This window comes from Notolabrus celidotus, chromosome 9 (assembly GCF_009762535.1).
Source record: "Notolabrus celidotus isolate fNotCel1 chromosome 9, fNotCel1.pri, whole genome shotgun sequence".
Lineage (NCBI taxonomy): Eukaryota > Metazoa > Chordata > Actinopteri > Labriformes > Labridae > Notolabrus > Notolabrus celidotus.
Window position 1 is genome coordinate 8,709,600 of NC_048280.1, and position 23,958 is coordinate 8,733,557.

The window sequence follows — 23,958 nt, forward strand, 5'->3', positions numbered from 1 at the left end:
TTAACCATCAACAGTGTTTTGACTATTCCTCTTTTTCCTTTATTTCTTGCAGAAAATAATTAAAGTATAGTGTATCAGCTCCTGAAAAAATTATATAATTGTTTTTTAATTAGAATTATCATCTTATTTCAGTAATATTTAAAAAACACATTTAATACAGTTTTATATGAATTGATTTTAGACTCATTTCCATGAGAAAATTCAGAACTATTCTTAATCAATTCTTTTTATAATTGTCCTCCTCCTTGAACCTATTCACAGCTATAAAATTCTGCTCACTACTTGACACTTAAATATGATGTTTCTGCTGACTACTACATAAAAATGTCTTATAAACAGTTTATTATGTGTTTATGTTGTACCTATGAATAATAAAAAGCATCTAGATTACAACCATGTGCACATCTAGCTTTTGTTTTGGTTCCCCCCCACATGGAGCATGCTCAGTGGTGAAAAACAAGCTGTGATTTATGGCTGGAGGAGTCGGGATCGAGGGTCTTTTCCCAGCCAAACTGATAACACCTCTCATTTTAGCAGCTCCAATGGTGGGGCTATTTCTTTTTTTTTTTTCATTTAGTGAAGCAATCCCCTTATCATCGTCTCTCAGCATGTGGAGAGAGTGCTTATCTTCTCAAGCCAGCAGAGTGAAGCCAGCTCCCCCAGGAATGATCCCCAGACAAAGACGACCCCCGGGGACATCGACTCCAAGCCTCCCCCAGTCTCTGGACAGACACATCCAGCACTGACTGGCCACCATCAATACCCGCCAGTTTTCTTCCTTTTTTTAAAAAAAAAACCCCTCTCTCTCACTCTCTCTCTTTCTCTGTCTGGCCTCAGTGGTCGAACAAGCAGTGGACAAACAAAGACGCAGACTAAATGTTTTGTTTTTTATGGCTCGGGAACAAAAGCTCTGGTTGCAGGATGGTAAAAGGAGTCCCTGAATGAAGGTTAGGTAAACAGCAGCGTAATGGTGCAGTAATTACCCCCTACTATACTTCAGCTCTGGACTGAATGGAGCAGGAGAGATATTGTGGGAATTAACAGGCTGTTTAAACCAAAGCCATCTTTTCGGCTTGACTAGGTCACACAGCTGTTATCTGTAATCGCAGCAGCCGTTTACTGTTTCACCTGTGTGCTTCCTCATCCTCTACAAACAACAGAGCAGGGTTCTCTCTGACCAAAGGGTACGTTTGTTTACTTAGACTTGTGCTGCTTTAAATCACATACATATATACAGTATATGAAATGAATCCTTACACAAGTGACACAAGTGCATTTTGACACAATAACCAGCTTTGAAACGGGTTGATCTGACGAGGTGATCAAGAAAAGGCACTATTCAAATAAAGCCTACAATTAATACTTAATCACCAAGTGCTGTTATTCTGTGTTCATGTTAAAAATCAACCTGAAAGATGGAGCAAATCATTTTTCACTGTACAGTCAAGGCAATCAGGAGCCATGAACTTTTAATTTAAGGTAAACCTGCAACAACCTAATAGTTATTTAAACGTTGAGACGCAGATCATTTTCTCTATTGATTTCCTGTTTAGACTGCAGAGTAAGAAAATAGCAAAATGAGCAAAACTGTGATCAATGGTTTGCTTTCATTGACTGTGGTTTTAGTGAATAGGTCATTTTAAATAGATTAAATATGCAAATCTTCACAGCTAGAAAGCAAGATTAAGTGAATATCTGTGATATTTTGTTCTAAAATTATTAAGGAGATATATGTTTTTTTTTTATATTAATCAATGGTCCTGTCACTTGTAAGTTTAATCGAAAGGTACAGAGACTACTGTGTCCAAGAATTATTTGTATTTGTGCTACACAACTGATTACAATCTTTTATTTATTTTATTTTACCAGGTAAAAATTTTTTTGAGAACCAGTTCTCATTTACAAACATGACCTTGCCAAGAGGTGCCAAAAGGATCACATACACATGTAAACTACAGTCACAAATAGACATAGAAACATAAAATAGAACAAAAGTGAACAAGTAAGAAGCAATGTGCGCAAGGTGTAAGAAAAGTATTTGTGTATTTCTAAGCATGCATGTAAGTAAAGTCTGAAGTGATCAGAAGGAGCAACAGTCAACTACAACCTGTTGAAGTTTAAGCTTGAAGGTTGTGCGCGGAGTCAAAGTTGAAATTTTGAGGGTGTTTTGTAAGTTGTTCCAGTTGTTAGCTGCTGCAAAACGAAAGGAATTACGGCCGAAAACAGTAGAAGTACTGGGGATGATGAGCTTGATGTATTCACTGGACATAGTGCAATATGAATCATAGTTAAAGCAATAGCATTCACATTGAACACAAAGTAAGTCTGTATTTTTTTTTTATCCAAATAAAACAGGAAAATGTAATACAGACAAGCAATGCTTTCTCACTCAGCATGTGTACATTTTACCTGCTGGATGGAGTTTATAACGGCCATGCCATCACACTATTTTGCTGTGGTTAGATGAAGCTGACCCAGACATCAGCTGCCCTGATGAGAAAAAACACTTCTGGATTTATTAGAAACATGTTGCAAACACAAGTGTTGTGATAAACATGAGAGATTACAGATGGTTATGTAAAAAAAAAAGTGAATTAAAGCTCCTGTGAGATACTTTAAGTTTGTGTTGATTTTGGCGCCCCCTGTGGACAAAGTGGAACATTTTATCTCTTTGCACTTCTTGCACAGGTCTGAGTCCTGTTTTCTGATGATAAATCTCACACTGCTTCATTTTATCCATCAGACTTGTTACTCACTGCAGCATGAGTAACACAAGCATGCTTGTATTCACCTCTGCCGCTACAGGGATGACAGGCATCAGAACTACGTTATTAGACTAGTCACATTGCTGTTGATCTCTTTTGCTTTTGTAGCTCATAAAATGTGTCAGTATTTATGCTACTTTCTTAATCAGCTAAAAACTCCCCACAGGAGCTTTAAAGCAAACATTTACTCCTTTTTTTCCCTTATCGAACTTCATGTCGTCATCCTCTCACATTTTCCTCGTATTGTGCAGTACTAGTGTGCACACATTAGTCCAATCAACACACAGAGGTGTTTTAGCATTTACAGACTGTCATTCAAGCCCCTTACAGACACCATGTCCCAAGACTGACATTATTACTCATCTTATTTGTCTTACAGTCAGTAATTGAGTAATTAGGTTTTTAATTAAAACCTAATTAATTCTACAAGTGGCTTCAAATCTCCTCCCCCGACCTGTACAACAGATAAGTAACAAGCAGTCTGGTATAATCTTCACCTGGCCTTGTAAGTGTGACCAAAGTTAACTGACTGTCCATGATATCCTGCAGTGAGTGCGTCTGCAGACCTTCAGTCTCCAGTAGAGGCTGGATGGAGGCAGAGAGCAGCGGTGCCTGGCCTGCAGGTGCAGCCTCTTGGCCGTGCAGCAGGGCCCATGAATGGCCGATTCAGAAAACCGGCCCCCATCGGGCCTGTTCTCCAGGCCGGGAGCTAATCCCAGCTCCTAATCGGATTATGTAAATTCCTACTCCACACAGAGACTTTTATGGAAGGCTGCGTCTTTGAAACAACACTTGAAGGGTGTAAAAAGAACAGTGACAATTGGTTAAACTAGGCTTGTTTTTTTAACTGAATGTAGGTTGAAAGTGGGAGGCAGAGAAGAAGGGGGGAGAGGAGTGGTAAGAGAGAGGTGAGACGGGACGCTGTGCCCGCCCTGTTTCCTCTGTAATTTATGTGTGGCCCCTTGGAATGGCTCAACAAGATTACCATAGTCATAACAAAACCCGTTTTGTTCAACTGTCAATCTGGATATGGTATTTTTACCTTTTGTGGCCTAATCAGGCCGAACTCAATCGCAGTGATATCAAGGTCTTTTTCACGGTGGAGGGGACGGTGGGCTGTCCGTGCCTGATGTCAGAAATAAGAAAGGAACAAGTGTCCAAAGCAGTAAGAGAGGGATCAAACATGAACGTCTCAGTTTCACTTCAATAGGAATTTATTTGTCACCTTTACTGTGAACCTTCAGGGATTAAACCAGCAATGAATCATAAAAGCAGCACGAATAGTCACTTAAAAGGCTGTTGAGTCCTGAATTCCCTCAAATTTTACTCTGAAACACCCATAAAATCTTTAAATGTGATGATTCTGGACAACATAGTCATAAAGCCACCTGCACTGGTTCACAGGGGAGGGATGTGAATGTGTGTGTTTTAACAATCACCCCTCATTTAACACCAACCTCTCACAATGACACCCAGCTCCACGACAGCACACGTCACACAATAGGTTCACCCTGCTATAAAATGTGGGATGCGAGCATGCAGTAGTCTTACCCCTACTCTCTCACTCTCTGTTCCCCATCCCTCCCCCTTCATACTCTCTCCTCCTCACTCTCTCCTTCTCTCTCGCTCATAAGGATCTTTAAGCGAGCATGAGAAGACATAACTGACTGGACATTCACGCCGGACTCCTGGACAGCTGACAACACGGAGGGACACCTTGTGGCTGAGATTTTCTGCGCATTTCTACACAAACAGGTGAGAAAATTGAAGGAAATTGACGTTTTTTTCTTCCCTGAGGCCACGTTTCCAATTTGGTATGGTAAATAATTAATCAACTAGAGAATATCACATGAGGGGATATCATGTACCTTTGGCTTGCAGCTATAGATTAATGGTTACATAATTATGTGCATTCAAGACAGAGTTTGCATACGATGTAAAATGAAATTAACTCTTGATGAAAAATGATGATTTATAGGTTTAAAGGTTCAGTCTCTTGACAATACATTTGGTGACAGTTCAATTTTACTCCTCAGTGTGGCGTTCAGCGTTGCAATATTATCGTTTCATTAAATTTTTTGGTAATGCACTCCTTATGACGTACATATTTTAGTGTTTATGAACATACAGCTGTGGTTAGAGTTAAGCTTTTTACACCTGCAGTTCTACATTTTCAGTTTATGCACACGCTTTGCACGGGTTGGAAATGTCAAGATAAGAAATGAATTATCTGCATGCAACGACAGCGTAGTGCTCGACAAGTCATCTGTTAAAAGGTTGTATATAGCTAATAATGGACAATTACAATAGGGAGCTTGAAGTGGATGACATGTTCCATATGAGCCAAATAAGCTTGAATATTTAAGGATCAAAAACAGGAACATTGAAGAAATTCTCACAGTTGTTCTTGTACGATTTTATAAATAAACTATCAATATCAACCTACAAGATAGCCAGTTCCTTCCAACTCTACATACTCTTTCCAATTATTCACTACAGTACAAGAAATATTTGTTAATTGGTCAAAAACTAAAATAGGCTAGGGTCTTTTTAAATGTCTTCTTCTATTCAAGTAAAGTCCATAAACCAGAGATTTTAGGTTTGCAGACATGTATGGTAAATGTAAAGCAGAAAAGCTTCTCATTTTTACCAAAATTACTAGGACAGTTTTGCATCACTGAAATGTTACTGATTTATTTGTTTCCCCGATTGTTGCAGCTCTCAGCTCTCAGCTCCTCAGCGCCATGACCAGAAAGGTTTTCACCAACACGAGAGAGCGCTGGAGACAGCACAATGTCAACACAGCCTTCGCTGAGCTGCGCAAGCTCATCCCCACCCATCCTCCGGAGAAGAAGCTGAGCAAGAACGAGATCCTGCGTCTGGCCATGCGCTACATCAACTTCCTGGTGCAGCTACTTGAGAGCCAAAGCGGTCAGCCAGCCAGCCACTCCCCCACTGCTCTGCTCACCTTTCTCAGAGGAAACATGGAGCAGCTGCACTCCCCTCCTCATACCTGGGCCCTGACCAGTGACACAGAGGTCCCCTCACCTGGATCCAGCTGCGACAGCTCAGAGGCCTGGTAGAACCAAGAAATAAACTCCTGAGTGGACTTTCTGACCTTCTTCCTGGGTTTAAAAACTGATCTTGTCCTTCCTCAAGACTCATTTATGTCTCTGCGTTTGTCACCAGACTGTGACTTGTGTTTTAAAGCAGAGGCTGCAATATTGTGTCTAAATTGTGGAGCCCAAACATTGCGGGACATGTGCACAAGGCCTCCACGCTGATCAGTGTTAGAGTATGGTTTGCCATAAAAAACTAATTTGTATTTTGCATGGGTGTGTAAAACCTGGATGTCGAATATTCCCTTCATGTCTTCATGTTAATTCTCCTTGTTGCCGGCTGCCTGGAACTAATTTAGTTTTGCAGTGAGGGGTGTTTTTGCCGATGAGGAAAATGGAGGGGATTAAGGAATTTCTCATTTCAAGCGATAGATTCAGCAAAGCATTTGAATAGATAATGGCTGAGCCAATTCTCTTGACTGCAATCGTCTCAAAAAGCCAAGGGCACTTCTACTTTGAATCGACATGCTGTTTTTTATTTCTTGTGAAGACGGAATCTGACCTTTATTTCCATGAACAAGGTTATGTGACTTCAAAGAATCAGAAAGAGTGGCCGTTCCTCATTCCTAAAAAACAACAGTGTTCAGTATTTGTTGATCACCGACTTGTGGTACTTTCGGCAAAACTGACAATCCTCTTACAGTGATTCCATGCTCCACCACACGAACGTTGTTTTATTTAAATGTGCTTTTATTTAGGGTTTTGTAAAATAAGCATGTCATTTAGCCAAAGATTATGCATTGATTGTCCACTGTGAAGAGTGTGCTTACTTCTCCTGATACCTCTTTTTGTAAGTTATTTTGGTCTGTTTGTGAATATACAGTATGTTATTTATTTGATCTATTTATTTAATAAATGATTTCTTATTAAATTACCCACTTTTTCCTCTGTTTTCATTTTAATAAAAAGGAATGGTCAATGTTTTGGAATTTCTTAAAAAGGTTCACAATTATATTTATAATCCATATGATCAAAGATCTTTGGTATTGTAGAGCCACAAAAAAATTATGCCTGTAATGGGGAAAAAAGTGCAAACTGAAAGACCACATTTTTGGATGTGGTGTTGTGACAATAATTGTCCGATAATCTGATGCTCAAAGGAAGTGAAGAATCTTCTCACTGCTAGGGCAGCTCAAAAGATATCTCAGAAGAAAAAAATGAAGCTATGATCAATTTTAAAGATTATTATGAAATATTTGCTGCAGGTTGAGATGAAAAAACAACAAAACAAAGCAGACTACTAAGATTGTAATGAAGTTATTTTGCACAGTGTGGGACGCAAGTGAAGAGACGTGCTCCTGCCTCTTTGTTTGTGCTCGATAAGCCCAAAAACATTTGTCCATCGGTGCTGTGATGGCCGTGTGGACACAGAGCTGACCTCTGCTCTCTGTCCACTGACCAGAGGAGCACTGAAAGTGAAAGCTTAACTTGTGACCCCGGGGTCAGAGGTCACTCTGCAGTCAATCACAGTCCAGATGACCAACACTCTGAAGGACTTTCTGAAGGAAAACGTCACTTTGTTGCTGCACACCGTATCTGATAGCCACGAAGTCAAGATGACTGTGACACCAGAGTGAGAGACAGACACCAGATATGATTACATTTGTGGTGGTTAGATATTAGTCTTACATATAAAAGCTAAACACCACCAAGACAAAATACAAGATGTAAAGGAGTAAACTGATGAGGGCTCTTCATGGAAATGCCATAAATAAATGAAAATCTGTTACACCTCTGACGAAGCCTGCAACCAAAGAAATCGTCTTTATATCATGAAACAATAATAATCTTACTAATACATTATATAATAAATAGAATCTGTCAACTCCATAAAGTATTACTAAATAGCAAAACAGGCTTTACATAATTCTCCAGTCCTCTAATAGCTGGTATTCTTTACATTAGAGACATTGATGTTAGAATTTTTTTTGACATTTTTCACTTGATAAAATGATGAAACTCTGAATCAGTCATCAGAATCAAACCTGATTATTTTCCTACAAATCAACAAACTCATTCATGGAATATTTGATCTCTAATTCAAACAAAAGCGGTTTAGTTTACACCAGTTTCCTTGTTTGTCATTTAAACCAAGGTTAGACAATTACATGCCTAATCGCCTTTTGTGCCTGTAGAAAATGTGTCCCGTTTTCAGGCAAAAGGCTGCAACTAACTGAGCTGAAGAGTAAACACTGCATTGGTTTCAGGCGCTTGCACCCCGGCTGTTAAACTCGAGCTAATGGTGTGTAAACGGAGCAGAGGGCAGCTGGACACACTGACTGGAGGCCTGTGAGAAACTGACAGGTGACTCTTTGTAATCCTGCAAAAAATACAAAAATAAATCAAATTCTACTCGGAGAGGGAAAACAACTGGATATTGGCAACCAGTCTCTCCTACAGTAAGTTAAGGGAGGTATTTACCTCTTGTGCAATTTCACGGTGAGCTGAGCAATTTCATGGTTTACTGAAGAAATACCAAAATAAAACTACTATGGTTATTAATAGGCGGTAAAATGACAAGCACTGTAAAAAACTGTTTATTGTATGTTAAATATGTGTGTGTAAATCAGAATGCCTAATGTTTCATCATTTAATCATCACATGACACCACATCGGATAGCATGTGACAGTTTTTGCACTAATGCCGTCAGGCTGTGAAGTACATTTTGCTGATACTACTTGTTTACAAAAATCGCCCAATCACAAGATGAGCATTACTCCGACCTTAACTTTTTTGCAGGATTATGAAACCCTGCACTGAAAATAAAAACAAATCCGTACTCTTCTCATTCCCTCCACCAAGTATATTTGCCTGATTGACTATTCTCCACCAAGTATGTGGGTAATCGTCTATTGAGAGCACATTTCCTTATCAGCGTCTAGCACACTGTCTGAATCTGTTATCACAATGGGCCAGATCAGTGCAGGCAGCCCCTCGCTCTCTCGGCTGAGGCGCCCATGAAAAAGAATTTCTGGAGTTGGGTGCCAACCGATAGGCCCTGAGCTCTTTATCCCCTTAAAGCCAATTCACACTCTGCATGTTTAAATATCTCAGCTCAACCCCTGCCCTCCCACTCCCGTCATGCACTCCAACCCCCCTCCTCCCTTGCCTTTTCCTCTCACTCTCTCTCACCCCTCCACGGCTGCAAGTCCAAGCGTGTACTGCCATTGCGGCCGACCTGCAGCCCGGATGGGTGGATGGGTGGGTGGGTGGGTGGGATGCAGGTGCAGGGTAGTTGGAGGGTGAGAGAGGAGGGGAGTCATGCATTGTTTGGCTGGACAGCACCCTCTCTCCTCTGGAGCACCCTCCGATGGGGGAGCCCACTGACAATCACGCATCCTAATCTGATTATGCAAATATCTACTTCAAAAAGCAATGCGCTGTAACCCTTACCCTGTGGTGGGAAGACAGAGCGAGGAAGACGAACGGAAGGAGAGGAAGCAGCAGGAATGTAATGAAGGAAGGGTGGATGGCTGAACTCAAAAGAAAATTAAATACAAGGGTAAGATGCATAATTAGACTCAATGATTCTGCAATTTTGCATGAAAAATACTGATATGTCTCTTTATAGTTTCTCTCACACATTCAATGGAGGTCTGAAAACAACACAGTGTACACTTACACACTCTGAATGGCCACTGACTCCCTCAACAGGCCATTGAACTCAATATTCAAATGCTTTTTGTTTTTCCAGACGCTCCTGAATCAAGCGTCAAAAGGAATCTACAATGTTAATGAGGGAGCCAAAGAACCCAGAGGTAAGATTTAGACACCCAAACAGTTGGAGGTGACATTTCCCAAGAACTATACAAACCTCAATGTCACTGCTACCCAAAGGCACGATCAACAAACCACTCCTCCCTAATAGTCACTCCAAGGTGACCCCTCTGGCCCCAGACAGTTTCTGAAATCAGCTGCTTGTTTCTTAAGAGATGTGAAAGTCTGCAACCCTGCTAACTGCTCTGTGAGGCTGTACGCAGGAGCACCTCCAGCTGAACGTCAATGTCAGCAAAAAACATTTGAACAATGACACCGTTAAACATGCTGAAGTTTAGGGGTTGTAATGTTCTAACTTACAAATTTGCTAATTAATTCTACATATAAATAACAGCTGAGGCTGACGAGAATGATGAAACTGAAAATATAAACCATGATAAGATTGTTAGTGAGTACAGATCATGATGTAAGGAAGTAAAAGTCAGTTCACTCAAAAGCACAAATGCCAAGCTCATGATGCAACTACAGGTGAAGTCAAGCGTTCACCAAAATCAGTGAGATATATCACCCTGGGACTGTGGTTATGTGCCCAAAATATTATGCTAAATCATTTAAAATATGTTGATGTTATTTTCCTACATACATGAAAATCTTTAGATTAAGGATTAAGAAATTAAGGGTCACCATCAAGTGCACCAAGGGCATCTGCTCTAACTTTTCTTGCAATAAAGCCAAAAACTTTCCTTCAAATTTCAGAATCAGAATCAGAATCAGAATCAGCTTTATTGGCCAAGTATGCTTGAACACACAAGGAATTTGACTTTAGTAAACTGTGCTCTCTCTTTGTACAAGACATAAGAATAAGAATAAGAATAAACCCTAAAAAGTAGACCACATCACTCCAGTTCTTAGATCCCTACACTGGCTTCCTGTCTGTCAGAGAATAGACTTTAAAATCCTGCTGATGGTTTATAAAGCACTGAATGGTTTAGGCCCAAAATACATTGCTGATCTGCTACTACTTTATGAACCACCTCGACCTCTGAGGTCATCAGGTACTGGTCTGCTTTCAGTCCCAAGAGTCAGAATGAAACATGGTGAAGCAGTGTTTAGTCATTATGCACCACATATCTAGAACACACTCCCTGAAAGCTGTAGGTCCGCTCCAACTCTCACCTCTTTTAAATCAAAGACTAAGACTTTTTTATTTGCCACTGCCTTCCTATCTTAGATTATTTTAACCCACTTTAAATTAAAAATGTAATGTCATTTTTAATATATTTCTAATTTTCCTTTTCTTTTCTGTTTTATCATATTTGTCATTTTAATGATGTTCTTTTATGCTTGTCTGAATGTCTCCAATGCTTTTAATGTTTTAATGTAAAGCACATTGAGTTGCCCTCGTGTATGAAATGCGCTTTACAAATAAAGCTGCCTTGCCTTGCCTACAATAAAAAATAAAATAAAAATATAATAACAATAACATTAGCTATAAATACAAAGAAACAACAAATAGGCTTGACTATTAAAATGCAAACATTTGTCGACCTCCCGGCTGCTTGAGGTCAGCCAATTCAATTATTTGTGGTTAGTTTGTATTTTAACAATGATTCTATGGCAATCTGTCCATTTGTTTAAACAACATTTTACTCTGTACCAAAGTGATACAAAACCAGGAAAACAAAAACACTCTGAAAATCATTTAAAACTGACGTACACTACCAGTCAAAAGTTTGGAAACATCTTCTCATTCAACATTTTTTATCTATTTTAATTATTTTAAACACTGTAGATTAATACTGAAGACATCAAAACTATAAAAGAACAAATATTGATTTATTTAATTCACAAAAAAGTGTTAAACAAACCAGAATATGTTTTATATTTTAGAATCTGTAAAGTAGCCCCCTTTTTCCTTCATGACAGCTTTGCACACTCTTGGTATTCTCTCAGTCTGCTTCATGAAGTGGTCTCCTGGAATGGTTTCTAATTAACATGAGCCTTGTCAAGAGTTCATTTGTAGAATGACTTGCCTTCTTAATGTGTTTGAGACCATCAGTTGTGTTGTTCAGAGGTAGGGTTAGTACACAATGAACAGCCTTATTTGACTAGTGTTGTAATCCAGATTATGGCAAAACCAGATTATTTCATAGTTTTGATGTCTTCAGTATTAATCTACAATGTTGAAAATAATTAAAATAAATAAAAACCATTGGATGAGAAGGTGTGTCCAAACGTTTGACTGGTAGTGTACATTCCCCTCTCTAAAAATCCAGCAAACTCTCTTTGGCTTAAGTGGTATGCAGGGAAATTCTTCCACAGGCACTCGCATGCTCATGACTTCCTCATATTGCGTAACTGTTTCCAAACCCACTGAGCTCAAATTTGTATGCTTCTGTGCTGTGGTACTCCACCTCTTCTTATTCAAAAGGCATGGGGATCTGAGGTCTGCTTTTACAGCCTGCTTGTTGATTTGTTGCGCTGCTCAGAGTATTCTTGTTTTTTTCAGTACAGACTGTACAGCCTTTATCTTTTACCTCTAACCGCTTTCTAGGGTTGGGCCAGTCATATATTGCGCCACACCAGAAGAGCTGTGAGTCAGAGTTCAGCTTCGATTAGTTAAGGATTAATTTTCTAGGAGTAGTGTTTACAGAAGATCAGGGCAGACCTCCCGATAGACTGGCACCATGAAGCTGGAGCAGCGTCTCTCCATTTCGGTCCTGCTGATATTTTGTGCAGCATGGAGCGCACATGGCGGAAAAATTTTGGTGTGGTACACAGAAGGAAGCCACTGGATTAACATGAAGCCTGTGCTGGACAAGCTTGTTGACAAGGGACACAATGTGACGGTTCTGGTGCCGAGCACATCGCTGTTCATGAACATCAATGAACCTTCAAGCTTTGGCTACGAACCCTTTGATGTTGCTGTCACAAAGAAGCAGATGGAGAGCTTAATGGAAGATTTATTTAACTTCTCTATCTATGAGGTCGATCATATGAATTACTTGCAGATTTACAACAAATTCACTGAGCTGTTCGAGGTCAACCTTGCCTATAATTTTAAGTTTTTAGATGGGGTTCTAAAATCGGACACAATCATGAAGAGGCTGAAGGACGGCAAATATGACCTTCTCTTTTCTGACCCCGTCTTCGTTGGTAGTGAGTTAGTAGCAGATACTCTGGGGATCCCTCTGGTCTACTCACTGCGCTTTTCCATGGCTAATAACTGGGAGAGATATTGTGGTCAGATCCCGGCTCCACCTTCATTTGTCCCGGCCGCTATGAGCAAACTCACCGACAAGATGGACTTCTCTGAGAGAGTGTTGAACTCTATGTTTTACCTGCTGCAGGACGCCATGTTAGCCAGCAGTGTGTGGAAAAAAATTGATATTTATTATACTGAATACAAAGGTGAGCAATTCACACAAAAAACAGTGACCATCCTCGCCAGCAGTTTCTTAGTCTTCTTGGAGAGCAGTTTAAATATACTGTAAGCTATCTCACCTTAAGTCATACTTTGCAAAGAGTCATCTATTACTTTTGTATTACGACAGGAACACCCACCAGTGCCTGTGAGATGATGGGTCGAGCAGAAATTTGGTTGATGCGAACATACTGGGACTTTGATTTCCCTCGTCCATTCCTCCCAAACTTCAAATATATTGGTGGGCTCCACTGCAGACCTGCCAAACCTTTGCCTAAGGTAGGGATTGAATACTATCACAGGTCTGTTTGGATTTGATTGCAATTCCCAACAAAGTGATGAGATGTTCCTTTTTTTGAAGGATATGGAAGAGTTTGTGCAAAGTTCTGGAGATGCTGGCATCGTGGTCTTCACTTTGGGATCAATGGTAAAGAACATCACCACAGAGAGGGGGAACATGATAGCCTCGGTCCTTGCTGAGATCCCACAAAAGGTCAGAGGTCAATTATGCATGACACGATTTTAATCGCACATAAGGTGTTCTGTTTTAGTGTGCAAACTTTAGTGAAGAAGCTGCAAACTGTTTCTTTTTTCACACAACTGGGCTGGATTTTAAACAATAATACAGCTTGGGAATTTGATGCTATTTTATTTATGACTGTCAGATGTCCTTACATGCAAGACTATTTTCAAAGGTGCTGCTGAAAAAATGCAGTATCAGGTAAAGCAACAAATGAAAAAATTAAGGCAACACAATATGATTTCTGTCTGATGTAAGGTTGAAAACTATTTTTTAACAAATTGGCGTCTGAAGTAACCAACACCGCCCTGTAGGGGTGAAAGTCAACTAATGATAAGGTAAGAGGTCAGCAGTATCACATGCTCTGGAGATAAGGGTCATAAAGTTATAATGACATTGTTTTTTTGTCATTTTGAAACAGGATAATGGAAAGGGTCAAATAAGGAGAGAGACTCCAAAGTTGGTGACATATATCTCTTTTAAGATGATTGGGCATAAGAGGTGTAGAGGTATTTTCAAAGATAGGTTATTAGACCATGTTGGTGCTGGGTACGTTTGTCTGTATACCTCGATAAATAACTTTATTACCAAAAGTTATCCATTCTCAAAACAAGAGGACTTCAGCTACGATATGAAATGCAGGATTTTTCTTGTATTGTCTCAGCTTGTATCAAGCGGCAATCTCCGGTCTAAAAATATGAGTCCAGTGCGGATGTGCTAAAAACTGCAGTTCATTAAGGATCCACTTGAGGCTGGCTCCGGAAGTACCGGAAACCACATACACACCAATTCAAAAAAGACGATCTTTACAGCAGAAATAAACATGTTTACAGCCTGGTACAAAAGACGAGTGTAGTCTGCATAGCTCACTTCTTGATCGGCACACACTGTACGAGGGGTGAACTTTTTTCTAACGCAGTAATTTCTAAGATATTGAGATTACGAGTCTTCCCATGAGAGGCACAGCAGACTTGATTGACAGGCGGGAACACAGTAGCGCTTGGCTAGGAGGCTCAAAGCCCGCCTCTTTACAATCGCTCGATAGCAGCAACATGGTTCCCACCGAGAGTTGGCCTCAAAACAGCGCTTCAGAAACAGATGGGTGACGTCATGGATACTATTGTCCGTCCATATTTTTTACAGTCTATGGCTTGTATCGGTCTAAGGTTTTTTTTACATTTTACTTTTGTTTAAAGGTGCTGTGGAGATACAGCGGAGAAAAACCAGAGACCCTCGGTGCCAACACCAAAATATATGACTGGATTCCTCAGAATGATCTTTTGGGTGAGTATAAGTTTTAATAAAGTCTCTTGAACAGACTTTTGAGTTATATTCATAACTTGTATTATTAGATGACACAGGGTATCCACTTTTTTAAAAGAATGTTTAAACTGCAGTAACCTTGCAAAGACAAAAACAGGGTTTAAGACTTTTTTTGCAAATCCACAAGAATAGGAAGATCACGTTGTTATAAGTACCAGGACCCTTTGCTTTGACTTTGGATGTTTAGCTCTGAGCCTTCAATTTCCCTTTATCATCTTTGAGATGTTTCAGGACCTTTGTTGGAGTCCAAATATGATCACTTAAAGCTGATGGACTGGAGCAAAACCAAATCATAAAGTTGAGGTAAAAGACTGCCGGTCTAGGAGAAAGGTTCCCAATCGGACAGTCTAAATCTCCTAGCGCTGTCTAACAGACTAACTGTGCAAAAGTACCTTTATTAGGAAGGTGAACAAGATGAGATGGTACCACTGGCTGAGGTCAAGACATCCTGTATGGAGACGAGACAAAGATTGAAATGGACAACCATCTCTCCACTGATCCATACTCCATGGCAGACTGGACAAATGGACGCCTCTCCTCAAGTGAAGACAAACTAAGACTTAGAGTTTGCAGAAAGGCAGCTTGGAGACGTAAATGTTTTGCCTTGACTTGGGCTTCATGTCTGGAGGAAACCAGGTAACACATATCACCTGCCCTACACCATCCACATTGTGAAAACATGGTGGTGGCAGAATCATGCTGTGGGATTTTTTTTTATCAGTAGCAAGGACTGTGGGTTGGTCAGGGTAGATGGAAGACTGTGAAAAGTATCAGAGTGCTTAGGACTTCAGACTTGGTGGAACTTCCAAAAGCACAAGGAACCTGGTCAAGCAAGAACCTAGTTTTGAACCAAGATGAAGATCCTCAGATAGACATACTTGACCAGCTGTCTATTGCTGGTGCCCGTACACCCTGACAGCTCGAGGAGATCGACAAGGAATGGCAGAAATTCCTTCAATTCAGGGAAAGCTTGTCGTGTCATACCCAAGACAACTTGAGGTTGTGTTTTTTTGTTAAAGGTGCTTCAACTGAGAATCGAGTCAATGGACTGAAAAATTAGGTCATAGTTATATTTCTTTTTGTGTGCCCCATCAGGTCATCCCAAGACCAAAGCTTTCATCACCCATGGTGGTACAAATGGCTTGTATGAGGCTATCTACCATGGCGTTCCCATGTTGGGCATCCCCCTGTTTGGTGATCAGCCAGACAACCTGGTCCATATGAAGGCCAAGGGAGCTGCACTTATGGTTAATCTGAACTTCATGAAGCCTGAGGATTTGAGAGAAGCACTCAATTCTGTCATCAACGATAAATCGTAAGTTCCCTAACCAATATAAAATAAATGTTTTACATTTCTCAGCGCTGTTTTCTTACAACCTCACCTCCAACCATAACAATTCAGAAGCCAATTGCTAAAATTCTTTTAAGAGCTTATGACAGAGTTTGAATCTATAGTTTGACCCCTGCTCACTCACATCCACAGGTACAAGGAGAGTGCCATGCAGCTGTCCAGCATCCATCATGATAGACCGATGACAGCTCTAGATGAAGCTGTGTTCTGGATCGAGTACACCATGAGAAACAAAGGGGCCGAGCACCTGAGGGTCCAAGCCCATGAGCTCACCTGGTATCAGTATCACAACCTGGATGTCTTCATGTTCCTCCTTTCCATTGTTCTGGTCCTGATCTTCATGTTCATCAAGACCTGCACGTTCTGCTTCAGGAGGTGCTGTGGCAGAAGAACAAAGGGGAAGACTGAGTAGATGACTGATGAGTGAATATCAAACAGTTCATGGTGATCCAGAGGTTTGTCTCAACAAAATGTACCTCTGATCCTTCGGACTCATGGCTTGAGACTTAAAATGAACGGAGCGAAGCTGAAAAGACAGTTTTTTTTTTTAATTTGTTAAAGCGGTGAAACTAATTTTTTTTGCTGTGTGTGCATGATTAGGAACAAAAGCTAACTTGTCAAACTACTGTATTCTGCCATGTATCTCAGGTTCAGTGAGCCTGGGCTGAAAGTTACATTGATAACTTCTATGTGAACAATAACCGCGTGTTTATTTCCCTTTCTCTTTTTGATTGCTAGAAACTGCATGCTCATTTGCTCTCCTGTACTGTTGCACAATTTGTCATTAAATCTGAATGTTTATTGCTAATGTAACTCTAGAAAATGACACAATAGCATGTTGGGTTATTGTATTAACATAAATCAAGTACTGTAATAATCAAACATAAAAACCATAATACTAAACAGCTCTCTCCCTTCATCAAGATAAATCCAGCAGAGCTTCATATAAATAAATTTGACATTCAAATTTTGATAATGTCTTTTTTGTGAATAAACAAAGTGAGGATGATGATTGTATTTGTCAGTCTTTACAAGATAGCTGGGTATTAGCAAGGATCTCACGATACAATCTGTATCACATTACAAAAATATATGCATTGCAATACTTTAAATAATTTACGGAAAATTGAAAAGCAGAGCTGAGGGAACAACTTGCTCTGTAACCGAGCCAAAACTACTTTTTCAGAATTTCCTTTCCAACTTTAAAAACACACAATTGTCATAAAGTTGTCACTGAAATTTCAAACAAACAGTGACATCTATTTTAATCTATTTTAATTTTTATTTTTATAAGTACTATTTTTATTATTATCATTTTCCACCAATACGTCTTGCCATTGTTTTAACTCTGCATCTTTCTTGTTTTTCAATCACTGTAAAGCACTTTGGGTTGCATTTGATTTGTATGAAAGGTGCTATATAAATAAAGCTTGATTGATTGATTGATTGATTGATCTACAGGCGTAGAGGTCATTATGATTACTGGAATTTGAGGGGGAAAACAGGACATTTTTGATCCACTTAATGCATTGATGTCAGGGGCCGGAGAATTGACATACTATTGTGGAAACAATTATTACAATGCTCTGTTGTATGATATTTTTGCATAGCTCTTAAAATCATAATTTGAATTTCAAATATCTTTATTGAGTTTATATATATATGTATATATATATATATATATATATATATATATATATATATATATATATATATATATATATATATATATATATATGTACAAAAATACACCAAAAAAATCTTAAGATTTTTTTTTTTTAATTAAAAAATCTACCAGGGTTGCGCAGTGATATTCCACATTGCCACAGATGGTATAGTACTGTTCAGAACAAGTAATACAAACAAGTCTCTATGGCAATGACAGTAATACCTGATATAGTGCAATAGCCCTTCCCACCCTCCCATCTCCACCGTCCCTATCCCCAGCTGTCCTGAAAAAATGCAGGCGTAATATCTAAGGGTTAGTTTGCAGCGCACCGCACAGAGTCAGATCTTACTTTTATGCCAAGGGCCGGATCAAAGCTCATCTCATGATAATTTGGTTTGAGTGTTATGAAAGTAGGCTAAGAAAGGTTCCCATGTCTCATAAAAAGTCCTCTTCGAGCTACTGACAGAGCAGAGTAATGTAGCATCTCGAGTTTGAGATAGGACATTACATCCTGACGCCACTGGTCAAGCGTGAGTGGGGCAGCACCCTTCCATTTTGGCAGGATTGCACGTCTGGCCGAGAGCAAGACAAAAGCGACCATGCGGTGTTCTGTAGAATTCAGGTGAGTGTTATCTCTACCAACAACACCAAACAGGGCAAGGGTAGGGCTAATGCTTAGAATTGTCTTCAATATTGTAGATAAAGTATGGAATTAAAATCTAAATTTGAATAAAACAACATTAAAACACTTGCACAGTTGTTTGTTGTCCATTTTGAACACCCTCTCTCTTGGATCACCCTCCTGAGGTATTCAGCAGTCAGGCTAACAGGAGAACATCTGAAGCGCGTGTCACTGGGCGTCTCTGATCACTCGATGTCCTTGCAAACCTGTGACAACCCTTCCTCTTGGTCAGCACAGTAATGTGTATGGTATATGCAGACATGATTTACAGCATGTGACTTGGTTTAGCTCAGTGGATAAATCGTGCACTTCTTGTACAGTCTGTTTCCTGGAAGTGGACCACCTGGGTCCTACCAGAAGCCCTGAACCACATGCATTCCCTACTCTCTTTATTTCTGACTCTATCCACTGTCCTGTCTCTCTAGAAGGCATACAAATTGCTAAATTGAATTTCCGTTCTTTGTTGATGATGCAGTTCTGTTGGCGTCATCAAACTGTGACCTCCAGCACACAGTGATTAGCTAACAGTTCAGTGTTTACAGGTCTGAATGAGTGTAGAGATTTCAATGCTGAGACCATGGTTCTCTTGATTTCTCACAGTTTAAAGTGAGTTGCTCCCTTAATAAACTAGTTTAAATATTTTAGGATCTTGAGGGTGAAATTGAGAGAGACTGACTGGTGCATTGATGGGCATCATCAGCCATAGCGCCATGCTAGCATGACTGCATGTTTTCTACACTGATTGTGAACAATTATCTCTCACCTGTGACCTCCTTAGGGAGTGTTGGTTAGCTTCTGCCTCATGCAGCACAGAGCAGAGCCAGAGTTCAGCTTTGAAAGTTAATCATTCTCCTTGGAGTAGCTTTAACAATAGATCAAGGTACAGCATGCTATCCAATTGACACAGGCACCATGAAGCTAGGGGGGCATCTCTCCTTTTCCACGCTGCTGCTATTTTTTGCAACATGGGGTGCAAATGGAGACAACATTTTAGTGTGGTATACAGAAGGAAGCCACTGGATTAACATGAAGCCTGTGTTGGACGCGCTGGTTGACAAGGGGCACAATGTGACGGTTCTGGTGCCGAGCACATCGCTGTTCATGAACATCAATGAACCTTCACGCTTTGGCTACGAACCCTTCAATGTCTCCATCTCAATGGAGGAGATGATGACGTTTTTTGAAGAGTTCCTTCGCTTTTCCATGTATGAGATTGATCATATGAGTTACTTGCAGATGTACATCAAATACATTGAATTGATGAGGGTTGATCAGCAGTCTTCTTTGAAGTATTTGGACGGAGTGCTGAAATCAGAAATGGTCATGAAGAAGCTGAAGGAGGGGAATTACGACCTCCTCTTTTCTGACCCCATCTTTCCGGGAAGTGACCTATTAGCGGAGATTCTGGGTGTCCCCCTGGTCTTCTCTCTACGCTTTTCTATGGCCCATAACTGGGAGAGATATTGTGCTCAGCTACCGGCGCCACCTTCATTTGTCCCGGGTGCTATGAGCAAACTGACTGACAAGATGGACTTCTCTGAGAGACTGTGGAACTTCCTTTTCTATGCACTGCAAGACCTGATCATATATGATGTTTCTTGGAAAGAAGTCGATAAATATTACTCTGAAATCAAAGGTGAGCAACACACAATAACTATATTCAGCAGCAGCTTCAGATAATACACTATTTTTGTGTTTTGGTGACAGGAACACCAACAAGTGCGTGCGAGATGATGGGTAGAGCAGACTTGTGGTTAATACGAACCTACTGGGACTTTGATTTCCCTCGTCCCTTCCTCCCGAACTTCAAATTTGTTGGTGGGATCCACTGCAGACCGGCTAAACCCTTGCCAAAGGTAGGGCTGTCTCCACTTTCACAAGACTTATTAATTACACCTCCACAGTATTCCCTCTAAAACAACAAAGAGAAAAAGAGGAGGTAATATTGCTGTTTTGCAGGATATGGAGGAGTTTGTGCAAAGTTCTGGAGAGGCTGGCATCGTGGTCTTCACTTTGGGATCATTCATCAAGAACATCACGGACGAGAAAGCAAACATGGTAGCCTCGGCTCTGGCTCAGATCCCACAAAAGGTCAGACAAATATTCATGTCCTAACTGCAAAAACTCAAAACACCAAAATGGTGATGGCATAGTCTCTAACAGTAATGAAAGTGCAAAGCTTTGGGTTTATGGAGCCTTTTTGAATTTGATTCTTATACTACAGTAACTGGAAGCTATCAAATGTCCTTGCATGAAACACATTTTGTAGAAGTTGATGCTTGAAACTGTGGCACAAGGTGACATTCTGCATCAACAACAAACTATTAATGATGATATAGCACAAAGTCTCAGATCAACTTTGACATCACATCATCTGCTTTCAATGAAACCAACACCTCCTTGTAAAGCTCAATGTTAATCTATAATTTTTTGAGAAACTTGTGTCTAGTTTTTACGGCATCCCTTTACACTACACTTAGATGCTCCTTTCTGTTTTACGGCAGATTTAAACCAACACTTTTAACAATGTCTGCACTTTTGCATCTTTGAGTCACTTTCTACATTTCTGTCAAAGTAAAAGTCCTCGGCTAGTTTATTATTTTTATTGGAGGAGGAAAAAATGCAAGTGTTCCAAGTGTAATATTCCTGTTGTTCAGGGTTATAGGGACCCTGAACAACAGGCCCCGCTGAATAACAACACTTTCTCTGTTTGAGTGTTGATGCCTTTGTAGATAGTTTGTTTAGTAGAGTTGAGCAATGTATGTTTTTGGTGAATGTCTTTGTCTATGTCTGAGGAAACGCAGAGGGTGCTGTGAAAAAGAATTTCCCCCAAGGGGACAATAAAGAATAAAGTCTGAAGTCTATAATGAGGGGTGTCTACGGTGGCCCTGAAGTGCAAATCACAACGGCAATTCAGAAAACACTACGACATTAACCAACCCGGAAGAAGTAGGTAGCCCCTTTTCCAAATAAATTGAATAGCAGCATGTACGTTGTCGCTGGCAGAACTCATATCTGGAAAACTTGTAAACCATGTCCGTCCGGGTCAAAGGATAGACCAGTCCAATCAGCGACGAGTCATGTTCCCTGAGGGTACCTACTTCTTCCGGTTGGTTATTGTCAGTGTTTGCTGATTTGCCGTAGTGTTTTCTGAAATGCTGTAATGTTTTCTTATTTGCCGTTATGATTTGCACTTCAGGGCCACCGTAGTTGTCCCCTGTTTCCATGTGACATCTACACCTATGGGTGACATGGTTTGGCAGTAACAAATTTAATGGCAAGAAAACAAATTAAAGATATAATACAAATAAGTTATGGTAACCACATTGGAGCAAATTAATTTTTTATTGCATATTTCATTTGATGCTCTGCTTTACATTATATTCTGTTTAAAATGAGACCTGCGTTGGAAGTGAAGTGTCCCTGCTGATTTTTATAGGTACTGTGGAGATACAGTGGAGCAAAACCAGCCACTCTGGGTGCCAACACCAGATTATATGATTGGATTCCACAGAATGACCTTCTGGGTAAGTAAGTGTTATAAGAGCTACTGAGGCCTCTGACACTAATCTTCATCACTTTGTCTTTTTATGAAATACTGTACGCACAAAATGTTTTGTAATCTCCATTAAATTTAAAAATACACTTTCCTTATATGACAAAGAGATGTTAGCCTAAAGTCTGTTCTTTGGTCAGGACTAGGATATTAACATTTAACCTTTATAATATGCATCTTTTGAAACTGTAATTCATGCAGAGAAAGACAACTATCCATAATGAGTTTCATTTTTTTTGGTGACTGTTACATCCTTCATGTAGTTTTGTATTGCATGGATTATATTGAGTAAACTTTTTGGGGTCAAAGTAACATACACACAAAATCTGCTTATATGTGTAAAGGACAAAAGTTAATGATAAAACTTCAGGTAAAGAACACTTGAAGCTCCTGTGAGTAAATCTGGGGTGTGAAAACAATGACAGAATTACATTGATGACATTCAAAAGCATACAGATATACAGAGTCAGAAGATGAGATTCTTTGAAAGTTGGTACAAACTGAAATTAAACAAAAACATTTTTTTACCCTATTAGGTCACAACAAGACCAGAGCTTTCATCACCCACGGGGGCACAAATGGGATTTATGAAGCCATCTACCACGGTGTTCCCATGGTGGGCCTTCCCATGTTTGCCGACCAGCCAGACAACATGGTCCATGTTGAGGCCAAGGGAGCTGCAATAACTTTAAATATTAACTTCATGACGACAGAAGAGTTCAGAGATGGGGTCAAAGCTGTGATCAATGAGAAATCGTAGGTTCACATGTATACCTAGATTTTCTAATTGATTGTTTTTTTTAATTAAAGGATTTAAATTCACAACACACCAAGCCATAGCTCATTTAGGACCAGCAATAAAGAAGCCATTGTGTTTTACAGTGAGATAGAGTTCAGTACAACTAGCCTACAAGGTCAATGACATTGCAAAAACACTGGATCGCCTCTTCTCTCATAAATTGGTATTCATGTTTGAGTTTTAAATCATGTTACATAATCAAATTGAACTGTTGCATTGTTGGATCAGTAATTATACAGGTGAGATAAGATGCTCAAAACAGATACCTGCACACTCACACTAAGGGTACACACACATAACCAAAGGCTAACACCTACACCAGCTGTATCCAGAGCGGAGAAGACTTGAAGCCAAAAAACACAAAAACTGCACTTTAAATTCCAAGAATAACTCTGTACAATGCAGATTGTAAACCTTAAATTTGACCCCTGCTCACTCACATCCACAGGTACAAGGAGAGTGCCATGCAGCTGTCCAGCATCCATCATGATAGACCGATGACACCTCTAGATGAAGCTGTGTTCTGGATCGAGTACACCATGAGAAACAAAGGGGCCAAGCACCTGAGGGTCCAAGCCCATGAGCTCACCTGGTATCAGTATCACAGCCTGGATGTCTTCCTGTTCCTCCTTTCCATTGTTCTGGTTCTGTTCTTCATGTTCATCAAGACCTGCACTTTCTGCTTCAGGAGGTGCTGTGGCAGAAAGAGTACAACAAAGAGGAAGGCTGAGTAGATGACTAAGAGTTAAGAATGCAATGTAGTCGTCTTCTCTGAAACAATCGGGACAGAAATTAAAAAATTAATCATTACATTTCAGTGTCTGGCATTTATTTAAAAATGTGTTTAGAGAAATGTTCTTAAAACGTAGACATGTCACAACAAATTCCACTCAGTCTGAAAACTTGAAGCATCGCTAACCTAAATACGTTTGCCCAACAAGCAGCAATTACTCCAATTGTTGACAGGTGTGCACTGGTTTGCATATCTACACCTGCACCAAATTTGATATTTAACGCTGTGGTTTCATTGGC

General features: G+C 40.0%; 3 protein-coding genes across 3 annotated transcripts; all 3 read left to right on the forward strand.

The window, feature by feature from the left end:
* The first annotated feature begins 4,417 nt into the window (after positions 1 to 4,417).
* On the forward strand, positions 4,418 to 5,948 carry tal2 (T-cell acute lymphocytic leukemia 2). The gene is made up of 2 exons (XM_034693094.1): positions 4,418 to 4,520; positions 5,484 to 5,948. Exon 2 carries the CDS (start codon positions 5,510 to 5,512, stop codon positions 5,846 to 5,848), a length of 339 nt encoding a protein of 112 aa, XP_034548985.1. The 5' UTR covers positions 4,418 to 4,520; positions 5,484 to 5,509; the 3' UTR covers positions 5,849 to 5,948.
* A 5,920-nt stretch (positions 5,949 to 11,868) lies between these two features.
* LOC117819625 (UDP-glucuronosyltransferase 2A1-like) lies at positions 11,869 to 17,232 on the forward strand. Its single transcript, XM_034693089.1, has 6 exons — positions 11,869 to 13,013; positions 13,157 to 13,305; positions 13,388 to 13,519; positions 14,743 to 14,830; positions 15,965 to 16,184; positions 16,353 to 17,232. The coding sequence occupies exons 1-6, from the start codon at positions 12,290 to 12,292 to the stop codon at positions 16,630 to 16,632; spliced, it is 1,593 nt and encodes a 530-aa protein (XP_034548980.1). The 5' UTR covers positions 11,869 to 12,289; the 3' UTR covers positions 16,633 to 17,232.
* A 1,619-nt stretch (positions 17,233 to 18,851) lies between these two features.
* On the forward strand, positions 18,852 to 23,736 carry LOC117819624 (UDP-glucuronosyltransferase 2A1-like). Its single transcript, XM_034693088.1, has 6 exons — positions 18,852 to 20,207; positions 20,279 to 20,427; positions 20,531 to 20,662; positions 22,011 to 22,098; positions 22,664 to 22,883; positions 23,375 to 23,736. The coding sequence occupies exons 1-6, from the start codon at positions 19,484 to 19,486 to the stop codon at positions 23,658 to 23,660; spliced, it is 1,599 nt and encodes a 532-aa protein (XP_034548979.1). The 5' UTR covers positions 18,852 to 19,483; the 3' UTR covers positions 23,661 to 23,736.
* The last annotated feature ends 222 nt before the right edge of the window (positions 23,737 to 23,958 follow it).